Here is a 13179-nt window from a genome sequence, read left to right on the forward strand (position 1 = left end):
CTGAAGAAAGGGATTTGCTGCTTTTCATCTTTGCATGTGTAGTCAGAGACATCACAAAACTCTCCAGCCCTTTAAAAGTTCCAGCTGGTGCTTACCTTCTATTCCCCAGATTCTCTCACTATTTGAAAAAAAAGCAGTAAGAAAAGCTTTTATTTGCAATCCAAAGCGCAATGGCTAATAAATATGCAGTCACCTGTTAGGCTTTAAAAACATTGTGCAATTATCTATGGACAAAGCTTGCAAAAAAACTTTTTTCTAGTTTCTGACACAAGATACAGACCCTCTTACAAAACCCCAGTATTAATATCTTGCCTCCGCCCCACATTTGGCCACCCATAGTTATGGGACCTGGCATTTCTGGATACATCATAGAATCATAGAATGGCCTGGGTTGAAAAGGACCACAATGATCACCTAGTTTCAACCCTTCTGCTATGTGCAGGGTCACCAACCACCAGCCCAGGCTGCCCAGAGCCACATCCAGCCTGGCCTTGAATGCCTCCAGAGATGGGGCATCCACAACCTACTTGGGCAACCTGTTCCAGTGTGTCACCACCCCCTGGGTGAAAAACTTCCTCCTAATGTCTAACCTAAACCTCCCCTGTCTCAGTTTACAACCATTCCCCTTGTCCTATCACCATCCACCCTCATAAACAGCCGTTCCCCCTCCTGTTTATATGCTCCCTTCAAGTCCTGGAAGGCCACAATGAGGTTTCCCCAGAGCTTTCTCTTCTCCAAGCTAAACAAGCCCAGTTCCCTCAACCTTTCTTCATAGGAAGGCAGGCAAATATACCATTCATATGCCATAATGTGAGCTCTGGACACAGTTTTGACCTGCAGCTTTCTGAGCTCACCACAACCCCCAAATTCTGGGCTATTACCTGACTTCCAAATGTAGAACCAGCAGGCAGCGGTCAGCCATCTCTTGGAAGGACCTGGCCAGCTCACTCAGAGTTTGCAGGATCTGTTCGGATGCAGGAAGGTTTTCCATGCTGGCATGGCTGTCCTGGCCAGGAGACATGGCTAGCAAAAAAAAAAAGGGATAAATCAGTGACATATTTCACTGCAATATTCCTGCAAAATCCAGGAATGTTTATCTTGCTTTGCTTGGAGTGAGGAAGGAACTGCTGTGGGGCCAAACCATGGCACCAATAAGAAAGATGACCCTTTTTGGTCACTATAGACTTCCTTATGTAATCTCAAGTGAACCTCTGCCTTCCCCCATCTTCAAAAGTCATGGAGAGCAGAGATATTTTCATCATTTATTTCTTACCATCCCACTGTGAGCCAGCAAACAACTACTATTTCTGCTTCGTGGGCAACAAACTCAGAAAAGAAGAGTTATGGGTACTGGTCATGGCCACAGTTCTGAGATTGCTGTCCTGTGTATATCATCCTATAATGATGACCTATGAGGTCTAACTCCTTTAATTTCATCTGTATCACTCACGCCAAGAGCTCTTTAAAACACAGTTATCAAATATTCTGCCCTAATTAGAGGAAGCAAATTCCAAATATCTGAGTTTAAGCTCTCATTCAAGCAGCACTTTAGCAATGACTTTGTGCATAGGGTGATTAGCAGTGTTTGAAATTATGCAGACCTGTTTAGGCACCTTGCATCTGAGTTAAATAGTGTGGTGGCAAAGGATGTCTTGGGCCATCAAGTCCAATCCCACAGCCTTGGGTAGATAATAGTATGCCATACTGAAGTCATTCAGATTTCTACCCTCCCTACTTCCCTGAACTACTCCTTCAAAGCCTCACTTCTCCAACACCAATGTTAGAGGTTAGGATCTAATTTCCAGCCTACGCTTATTCACTGATGTTTTATATTTAGTTCTTCATATGCCATCATTATTCTTTGCCTGATGGAGTTTTCCATCATCGGTATTTATCTCCTGCTGCACTACAACAAACTCTTTGAGGAGTGGGAATTTTCATCCCCTCTTCATCCTAGGAGCAACTCTCTGCACCCCTTCCAGGCTCAATTATTTTTTTGAGCACTGCTAACCAGAGCTGTGTGCTGTATTTCAGCTCTCACTGATGCCACAATGGGACCAGAGCTTTCCCATCTCTCCAGGAAATATTCTTTTGCTCTGATATCTGCTTTCTTTTCATGGCTGTTTCACATTTTCAGCTCATATTTGTTCAGTGGTCGACCTGAATAATGAAGGTATGCTATCTGCTGGTGCTAAGAATTGGCTTGTTTTCTTATTTTCTCTTGCCTTCCCTAATGTTTGGTACATGACAAACACTCAGCCAGACACCAACGCAGTGCAGTACAGAAAGGATTTGTACATTGCTAAGGAACAAACTTTAACTGTGATGGAGACTGATCAGATAAATGTCTGTTGGCACTGTTTGTACAGCCAGAGACTTTCTTTGAAAGAAGAACCTATGCAGAGTTTTGGATTTGCTTGTAAAATTCATTACAACTTCAGATCCAGTCTGAAAAGCAAAGACAAAATGAGGAGACAAAAGTCCCAATGTATTTTATCTGAAACAGTGCTATACGTATAAGACAGATCTGTACAATAAAAGGAGTGTGACAAAGCAAAAGGAAAAGACTGCACACAGCAAAGCACAAAATTGTGCATCTTATTTTACAGTGAATGACTACAGAGAAAACCATGCAAGGAAAAAACCACGTTAAATACAGCTCCAGGAAGCAGCCTCCTTCAGCAACTCCTCCAATCACAGCAATATGGATGAAGTTTAATTTTAACAAACCTTTCAGCTATGACATTTGTTTCCCTAGAGGGTGGCGGGGCTTTTGGATCATGCAGATTCAGGTCTGCAGAATGGGGGGGAAAAAAAATCCATTTTTAGTCATAAAATTCTAAATATAGACAAGTTTCTATTGGTGTTGATCATGGAGATGGACTTGCTGTTACAGCACAGGAATGTTGCTGCAGTCTCAGGTTTGATTGTGTCAATTCGCTCCAGCAGTGGAGATGGATGGATCCATCACCTGAAATGCAAGAGTCAGCTCAATTCTGCAGCAGAGAGATATATGCACATTTTTCTGCTCTCTGTAATTCATTTACAGCAATTTAAGTAAAGTGGTAATTGTATTTGTCAGTGGAGATAAGAGGAGGAGAGAGACAGGGGCAATCTGTGCTTTATTTAAAGCCTGAGTGCTTAAATTCCTCTGGGTGTTCACTGTCCCCAAAGTGAGAAATTCAGGATGTTCCACATCCAGAAGGTGGGAAGTTCTTCTGGGTCTTCAATGTCCCCAGGGTGGGAAGTTTTGGGTGTTCCAAATCCCCACGGTGAGAAGCTATGGGTGTTCCATGTCCTGAAATTGGGAAGTTCTGGGTCTTCCATGTCCTCAGGGTGGAAAGTTCTGGGTATTGTGCATCCCCAAGGTGGGAATTCTGAGTGTTCCATGTCCTGAAGGTGAGAAGTTCCAGGTGTTCAATGTTCTGGAGGTGGGGAGTTCTGGGTATTCCAAACCCCCAAGGTAGAAAGTTCTATTGGGTGTTCCATGTCCTGAAATTGGGAAGTTCTGGGTGCTGTGCATCCCCAAGGTGGGAAGATCTGGGTGTTCCATGTCCCCAAGGCAGGGAGTTCCAGGTATTCCATGTCCTCAAGGTGGGGAGTTCTGGGTGTTCCATGTCCTGAAGGTGAGAAGTTCCAGGTGTTCTGTGTTCTCAAGGTGGGAAGTTCTGGGTGTTCTGTGTCCCCAAGGTGGGAAGTTCTTCTGGGTCTTCCATGTCCCCAGGGTGGGAAGTTCTGGGTGCTGTGCATCCCCAAGGTGGGAAGTTCTTCTGGGTGTTCTGTGTCCCCAGGTTGGGAAGGAAGACTGAGTACTCACTTAGAAAGGTATATCCACTTCTCATGTGATACGAAGGCCCTGAAATATACCATCACTTTTTGAGATCAAAAGACTTCTGGGACCCTCCACTTGTCCTTTCTCCTTCCTCAGGCATTCAGAATGGATTGTCTCACTGCTGAGTCAGCCAAGGAGAAAATCCCATTTCTTAAAGCCTTGTTCAGGAGACGTGAACCCACAGAAGCCCAAAGGGGTATTGAACAAAAACATATTTTGGAATTTGTTTTGGAGATGGGCAGTTCTTTGGGCAGACACCAGGGAAGGGTGACCTGCACCCCATAGTCATCCAACCCACCAGAACACTCTCAGCTCCCCACTTAAAGGGCAGAAGGAGGCATCTCAAATTGAAATGCTGGAGAAGCAACACCATAGATCCACAGTCACTCATATCTTCTTCTCCTTCTCCTCCTTTATAAATACCTTGGTGTAAATACCTTTACACCAAGTCAAACAATGAGCCCTTCTAGCCAACAAAACACCCAACGGTTGGGTAAACAGCAGCCAACAACTTGCTCCTTAGTCCCTTATCATCCTGCAGCCTCGACAGATGAATTTCAGTTGTCCTGAGTTGTCTTCCTGTGCTGCTGGATAACAATTACAGCTTTGTTTGGAATTTCTTTTAGCTCGCTTGTAAGCACAGCCAAGATATCTCACTCTGAGGAGAGGGAACATTTCATTCCAACAAACATGAGAAAAATAAACTTAACACGCTAGTTGTCACCCATGATTTCAATCATTTTGCAATTCAATGGGACGCTGGTGTCTCTTGACAGATTGTGCTTTGTAAATCGATGGATGTAAATTACCAGACCTCTGGAATATTAAACAAAACCTGCAGCGTTGCCCATAAACAAACCTCTGTATCCAATCAAGGTCTACAATAGCGCGTCCTGCTTGAGCAGAGAGACTGTTAGCAGATTTGAATGATTTAAGAGTGCAAGGAGAAAAATCAATCTAAGGTTACTGCCTCTGCTTTGGCTCTGGTGCAACCTGAGCCTGAGAAATAAACCTGCAACATGTTCACACTTTACATATAGCACTATATGCCTTTGCCTTGCAGGGGGAAGAGGAAAGCTCCACAGAAAGATTTTACAGCTCTTTTGGAAGAAAAACTCTATTTGGGAAAGAGACATGGTCTGAAACCCTTACTATGTCCCAGAGGTAATATTAGGGACCAGCTTACACCTTTTCAATCTTTAATTTCTTACTCCCTTCCTCTCTGGAAAAGGAAATCCCAAAATAATCATTAGCACACACATGCAAAAGGAAATTATTATTGGTTAAGTGCTGGACCATGCCTTTGGAGACTTGAGGTTAACCCCTACCTCTGCTGGTGGCTTTTTGGAGCTCTGGGCATATCATTTTCTCTCTCTATGCTTTGGTTTGCAGTGGGTAAAGTCTGGGGTAAGTGTTTTTATATATCACTGCCATGCAAGCAAGCTCTAAGGTCTCCTCATCTCCTGTTCTTGCAGCCTTTAGAATCACAGAGACAATAAAGTTGGAAAGACCATTAAGATCATCTAGTCCAACCATCAGCCCATGTCTGTGACCGCTGTAGACCTTGGACATGGTGTAGATTCACCTCTAGACTCACTGCTACATCTGCCTTTCTTCTGAACACCTCTGGGGACAGTGACTCCACCACCTCCCTGGGCAGCCTGTTTCAATGCTTCACCTTTTTCTGAAAAGTTTTTCCTAACATCCAACCTGAACCTCCCCTGGTGCATCTTGAGGCCATTCTCTCTCACCCTATCACTGTTGCTTGGGAGAAGAGACTGACCTCCACCTTGCTACAACCTCCTTTCAGGCAGTTGTAGGGAGCAATAATGTCTCCCCTGGGCCTCCTCTTTTCCAGACTAAAATGCCTCCAGCCAACCAAAAGTAGTGGAAATCACTGGGGCATCACCTCTGCACAGCTGCATGGAGATGAATGCATTCTGCCCTGGCAGCAGGAGATTTGCTGGAGATGAAAAGCCTTAAGTAACTACAGAGAACCAGACAAAGCAAGTCAACTCAAATGTTTTTCTTTCTGTGGGAATAACTACCAGGACCCTGCTCTCAAGCCACTTTTCTTTTTGTGGTTACACATCTTTCCTTCCAATTTGATATCCTATTGCTCTTGAGATGCTGTCTCAATCTAATTTAGAGTATAAGCTCTCCAAGGAGCAAGGGTCTTCTCTTTTTATCCTCTTGCAAAGTGCACTGCACACCTGTGGTGCTCGAGAAATAATGAAAAACAACAACTATACACAACCCATATGGCCACTTGGACTGGTTTCTGGCTTCAGGAGTATTATTTGTAGCTCTAAAGCATAGATCACTCACTGCCTGCCTCTAAACGGGACTGTTTGGGGATCTCAGAGCTGCAGCTCTGCAGGAAAGTAATGGAATGAGCCATAAAATCTGGAACTAAATTTTGATTTTTTTCCCAAGCTCATGAGATTTATTTCAGAGGTACAGGAACCTGTAGATTTATCTGTAAAAAGACAGATTTTGGCTTCAACATCCTTCCCCTTATTTCTCAGAAGTGTGTTTGAACCTCTGGGTCTCTCAGATATGGAATAACTACTTAAGATATTTACGTAGTTATTGATGCACTATTCCTTCTGATATAAATTGTTTTCTATATAAGTTTTAAGTAGAATCATAGAATCATTAATGTTGGAAAGACCACTAAGATCATCCAGTCCAACCATCAACCCATGACTGTGACTGATCTAAACCACGTCCCTCGGTGTCACATCTACCCTTTTCTTGCAAACCACCAGGAACCAACGTTGGGCACCATTAAATCTTGTGCCAAACTCTTGTGCTTACAGATGAGCCAGTGAGCAGAAGTGAGGACAGCCTGAACCTACATAAGATGCACCACTGAGTTTCTCATACATTGGATCCAACTCTTCAAAAAAAACAAGTAACCCTGAGGTGAGAGAAGTTCTGAGATACAGAGAACATCTCTACTACAAGCAGTGGGATGAGTATGCAGCTGAAAATATCGATTGATAGGGAAACACTGGGAAGAACAGGGATTCTTGCTAAAGCAAAGCAAATAGCAAGAAAGGACAAGCTTGAATAGGTGAGGACCTTTCAAACAACAGATGTGAGGGTGGAATTTTCTAAGTACTCAGAACTAGTCTGGCTCACCTTTTACTGCAACCGTCAGAAAATTGCTCATCGATGTTGAAGGAGAAAAGCTATGTCAACACTTTAAGGTGAAGCCAGGAGTTGGACTCAATGATTCTTGTTGGTCCCTTCCAACTTGGGGTATATTATGATTCTATAGTATGACTGCTATATAGTTAAGAGTTTTGCCATGAATGAATCTGGTTCTTTAGCAGAGGCAACTGTGATCATATGCAAAATATCATATGCATTATGGTTCGACTAGATGATCTTTTCAAGCTTAATGATTCTAGGACTCTGTACTGGAAGATCCTTAAGGAACGGATTTTCCCTTGCCAATCTTCTTGAGAATGGAAAAGGAAACAGGACTTAAATGCAAAATCTGAAAAAAAAAAAGACAAAACTTGAGAGTATCCTTCCATGCCTCTGTCCTACACTCCATGTTAAAATTCAAGTGCAGGAGATGGGACAAAGACACTGTGATGGAAAAAAAGCACTGCGACCTCATTTACGATGAGTGCCGATAAGCAGGCTGGGCTGCAGCCCCCATCAGTTCAGTAAACACTAATGATGAGGAGAGCACAGACTGTCACTGGTGATAAAGAACAGACTAAACACTCTATTAGTTTTTCATTTTGTGAATTAATGTTTTTTATGGTGTGTGTACATTCGCTAGTTAATGAATTGTCTCGTTAGAGCTGTCTGCAGAGCTCCTCGTCTGCCTCTGCTGGCAGACATAAATTTCAAGAGGAAATTAGCACTTTAAAAAAGGCAGTAACTCCTCTAAAACTGGTTTGTTTTCCATTAGTTTCTGCAAATATGCAGCTTCAAGAAAGGGATTATCATGGAAAAAAGTCCATGTCCCCTGAGCTAGGGGGGCAAAATTGTGGTGGCAGGGTCTACCTCTGTTGTACAACAACCTGCTGGAAGGTCTGGTTGCTGAACACTTTTCTTTAAATATGTGGCATTCAAGTCTGGAAAGGGCTTAGAAATGAGGTGGGAAGGGAAGGGAAGGGAAGGGAAGGGAAGGGAAGGGAAGGGAAGGGAAGGGAAGGGAAGGGAAGGGAAGGGAAGGGAAGGGAAGGGAAGGGAAGGGAAGGGAAGGGAAGGGAAGGGAAGGGAAGGGAAGGGAAGGGAAGGGAAGGGAAGGGAAGGGAAGGGAAGGGAAGGGAAGGGAAGGGAAGGGAAGGGGAGAGAAAAAAGACTTTTTATCTAAAATACCTAAAAAGGATGGTTTTGTTTGTTTGTTTGGTTGGTTTGTTTTTCCCACTGAAAGAAGCACGATTGTGCAAATGCAGCTTAAAGCAAGAGAGCTATCTCATCTGAAGACTCTGAATATGAAGAGACCTCTTTCAACAGGTCAGGAATTGCTGTTCCAGTGCTATTCAGATATAAAAGCTCTGTGAAATTTTCCTGCTTTCATTACCGTATAATGTAACTTTCCCCTTCCTCTCCCATTCTTTTGGGGCCGAATTCTATTATCAAAGAAGCAACTTGATTTAGAAACTTCTGTCAAGCCATAATGGAGCTAAAAATTCACCCGAAAATGAATTTCTTTCCTAATTAAAGTCAGCAAGAGCACTGCCACTGGCTTCAAGTGGGAGATCTTTTAAAAACTGTCCAAATCTATGAATGAATGAGCAAAAAATGAGCGGAAGGAAAACAGAAAACCTGAAGATCAGCTGCTCAGCAAAAGGCAACAGGTCCTCAGAGCAGCACTCGGAATACACACAATGTACATATCATCAAATTAACAACTTTTCAGCAGTATCTGACTCCAAGCATGTCGGCTCAGCTATCAACTCAATGGTGAGCATGGGGCAGAAAAGCCAAGCATTGTGAAGACCGCAGAAACGTTTGCAGGAACATGTGAAGCGAAGCAGAGGGGAACTTCAGGAATTTATGCACTGACTTAACGTGTGATTCTCCCCAAACCATTATTAGGATATGCCTTGCACGAATCAAAATGTTTGATTTCTGTGACAGCTGAAAGAATAAGACAGATGGGTGATGGCCACTTGGGTTAGTAATAAAAAAAACCAACCAACGAAGAGTTATCAACCTGCACGTAAGGCTATATCAGAACTAGAAAAGAAAAATCAGTGATTTCTGTTAGGACACTTAAATTATAACTAAGCCCTGAAATAAGAACAGAGGGATCAAGATGGCACTGGCACAGGTTGCCCAGAGAGGTGGTGGATGCCCCATCTATGGAGATGTTTAAGGTCAGCCTGGAGTAGGCACTGAGCAACCTGATTGAGCTGTAGGTGTCCCTGTTCACTGCAGAGGAGTTGACTAAATGGAGTTGGCTGAAGGGAGCCTACAAACAGGAGGGGAATCAACTCTTTGAAAGGGTGAGTGACAGCAGGACAAGGGGAAATGGTTTTAAGCTGAGGGAAGGGAGATTTAGGTTGGACGTCAGGGGGAAGTTCTTTACAGAGAGAGTGGTGAGGTACTGGAACAGCTGCCCAGAGAGGCTTGTGGATGCCCCATCCCTAGAGGTGTTCAAGGCCAGATTAGATGGGGTCCTGGGCAGCCTGGTCTAGCATTAGGTGGGATGGTTGGTGGCCCTGCGTGTGGCAGGGGGGTTGGAGATTCATGATCCTTGAGGTCCCTTCCAACCCTGGCAATCTGTGATTCTGTGATTCTGTAAATGGCCTTTTAGGGTCCCTTCGCACTCAAACGATCTTATGGTTCTATTTTTTGCTTCTACCCTTGCTTTGCAAAACAATTTATTATTGATCAGGAACACCTACAGCTTGATCAGGTGCTCAGAGCCCCATCTGGCCCGACCATTACAGTCTGACTTCTTCACCATTCCTGGTTATTTAACTAGTTATATTCTTCAAGACCCATATGAATATAGCCAGAGGTTAGATCAGAGCAATCCTATGACATGCCCACTGTAGCCACTGTGCAAAACAACTCACTGGTGATGTCAACGGTTGACTACGCTTTCGAGTTCAGCCACCTAATTTTGGAAATGATTTTGCCCCAACCCTATAGGAAGCTGTCACCTCTTAACACACCAAGGAGGAACAGGTGGATTTACTGCTATTAATCTTTGACACCAATGAGTCATTTGCTTCAGAAGAGATAAATACATCCTAATGCATCAACCAACTGGTGCGGACAGCAGGCTCTTTGGAGTTATTTCCACAAAAACCTTGATTTCCTGGTATTACTCATGAGGGATCCTCATTTTAAAATGGTTTGAAAGCACTGCTAATTGGGTCACTTATTTACATGACAATCCCCTGCGTTTAAGGCTGGTGGGTGGGAGGAAAGAATGCTGGAAGAAGAGTAATTAGTGTAATCATGAGGGTAAGCTAAGTGCTGACCCCAAGGCACCAGATCAATACTGGGATTGCATCCTGGTGGTGTGCTTATTGTCTGAGATAAAGAACAGTGAATGTTGAGCACTGAGGTCAGAAAAACAACGTCTCATTTTCTAACCATTAAATATTTGATGTAAAGCATGGAGGCTAGAGAAAGGAGTAACCACTAATCCATATAGACAACTTCTCTGCAGACATTCAAAGGAGAAAGGGCAGTGAAAGGCAGTGGGAGATGACTTTGACAAGAAAACAAGAGCTCTTAGTTGGCTGACGACTATGTTATTTTATTCCCTGGTATCCAGCAAAGCACACCCAAATCTGAACTATGAAAATTTATAGTCAAAATGATAAACCAAACCAAAATCATTTCTTAATGCTCAGGCCTTACAAAAACAGCCATTTTGTCTTCAAGAGGCCACCAGTTCCCTACTGGTTTGGAAGATTAAACTTACCACTTTGCTGTCCCAAACAAACTTTCATTGGTTTTGTTCCTCCAGAAGCCAGCTCCACTAAGATAGTACCAGCTGGACTCTTGTCTCCTACCTGAATTGCTCAGCTCAGCTCTTGTTCAGCTTCAGGTGGTGTTAGGAGGCACAACTTTGCTTTTGGATCCAAGACAATTCTGATGAATTGACACTCCGAGGGAAAAAAAAATAAATCCCACTTTCATTTGTTAAGTCAATCCATTGAAGCTTGAGGCTCTGAGTGAGAACACATCTCTGAGCATTGCTGATGGCTACTGGAGTCATCGATACAACAACAAACACAATTCTGCTTTTGGATCCAAGACAATTCTGCTGAATTGGCACTTGGGGAGGAAAAAAAATGTATCATTTTGATATGCTAATTCAATCTATTGAAGCCCAAGGCTCTCTAAGAGAAAACACATTTCTGAGCATTGCCGATGGCTCTTGGAGTCATTGATACAAGGCTCACATATGTAAAATGTCAGGATATAGCCAGACACTTAATATTTACTTTCTGGACATATTCTGAAAGGCCTCTGCACTCTGACCTGTTCCCTCCAATGGCCTTTTACCATTTAGTTTAGAGTGATGGATGCTGAATGTAAGCTCTAAATACTTAGAGTTTTCATCCTGTTTGAAGCATCTTTCCATAAGTTTAACACATTTGTGGCTTCTACTAAAGCTACAAATGGTGATTAATTTGGTGATCAGATATAGTTTGGTTTGAATTTAACAGATCTTCACTCTGTTGTGCTTGAGGATGGTAAAGCTCTCGTGTTCTTCTTGAGTCCCAACTAGGGAAACCCATGACTCAAGACTTGTCTCTTAACTAAATACCAGCCCCAGACATGTTATAGTCAACGATGGGATTTGCAGTAGCAGGAAAATCGCACTGGTCATCACTGCAACATTCAAGAGACATCAGACAAGGACCAGGATGAGCTCTGGGACTGACTAGATATGTAGATGTTATGGCCAAAAAGATCTACTCCTATCAGCTTCCTCAGACTATCCTCTAAACCAAATATATCCAACTAACACCAGTCTGAACCAGCTGTCCCCAGCAATGCTAACACGCTCAGCCCTGAAGCAGGACTTGAAATCTTTAGGATTAGCCATATTTATGAAACTTGAGATCAGCTCATGGTATGGACAGAGTGAACTTGTGTGTAAAATACCCCGTACACACACAAAAAGTTAACTTTATCAAACAGGCTGGATGGCAGAGATGGGGAGAGATGCCACCAGGATGCTGACATCTCCCTTCATCCATCATCTCCTTCTCCATCTTCAGCACAGCTCAGATGGAAAAAAAACCTTCCAAAAAAACAACTTCTCTGTTGTTTTATGGAGGTCCAGAACAACTGAGAAGGGGAATTGATCCCCTTTTCAGCATTTTTAGAGCTGCACTGACTGTCCAGGTAGTGGAACAGGAAAAAATGGAATTGGAAAATGAGACCGCTTAAGAAGCGAAATGGGAAAGCTGTCATTTAGACTAAGTTATATTGCAGCAATTGGAATTCATCAAATGATACAAGCACGCGTGATTTATCTTTTTAAGTTAATGGCAGATGTTTTACATTTGGAAGGAATTTGTGGCTTTTTCTGTTTTAGAAATGCAGTTTCTTTGAAATAATAACGCAGCAGCATTCACTTCTCCTGCGTGGGGTCAGGTATGCACTGATCATCTTTAATCTGGCTTTTAAATAAGCCTCTCTATTAATAGATCTCTACAAAAAAGTTCCCCGTGAGCAATCAATACGGCAAGATGAGTTACAAGCCTGGTGACAGAAAAAAAATAAGCTCCAACTGGAGAGAAATACAGCCACATTTAAGAGCTGAATTCAGTTCATTAGAAACACCAGGGTTAAACACAAAGACCTGCCCGGGTTCACCACTGCGGTGTGGTCTGACTGCAAAATGAAAGACATCAATTTTACCACCACATCGGCCCTGATTTTCATTTGTGCCGAGACCCCTTTACACCACTCTGTCAGTAGAAAGAGGCCTTAAAGTGACTATAAATTACAGCTCTTTTACTCTGGCAGAGTGGTATAAAAGCGCTCCGCCATCCATTTCCAAAGGCATCACTTTCTCAAGTGTTGTGGGCTGCTTTCTATTAGCCATCAAAGCCTATTTCACTATGAGGAGGCCCACAGAGCCAGGCAATGGGGAGGCTGACCCACAGGTGCAAAGTGGTCCAGGATAATCTTGATCCTATAATGGCCTTCACTAACCGTTTCAAAGTATTTCAGGATCTACGGCTGGAAAATGCAATGCAAATGCTTCATGTTATCATTGCTAAGAGCAAGCCAATGACAGAAACATGCAGTATTTGGCAAAAAGCTGTTCTACAAGCCATTCCCCCCGCCCTTCCCCCCCCTTCTTGCTTTTGGATGAAGTGGTAGCTCACCAG

At 43.2% G+C, this 13179-nt stretch overlaps 1 protein-coding gene across 2 annotated transcripts in view; it reads right to left on the minus strand.

Annotated features, from left to right (window-relative positions):
- Positions 1-13179, minus strand: part of EXOC4 (exocyst complex component 4) — a 402320-nt gene that overhangs the window by 33270 nt on the left and 355871 nt on the right. For both annotated transcript variants that reach the window (XM_031605115.2, XM_031605116.2), the window contains exon 15: positions 882-1023. In XM_031605115.2, coding sequence (XP_031460975.1) covers positions 882-1023 — 142 coding nt within the window. The remainder of the gene's footprint in view (positions 1-881; positions 1024-13179) is intronic.

Source organism: Phasianus colchicus, chromosome 1 (genome assembly GCF_987193195.1).
Source record: "Phasianus colchicus chromosome 1, bPhaCol1.hap1.1, whole genome shotgun sequence".
Lineage (NCBI taxonomy): Eukaryota > Metazoa > Chordata > Aves > Galliformes > Phasianidae > Phasianus > Phasianus colchicus.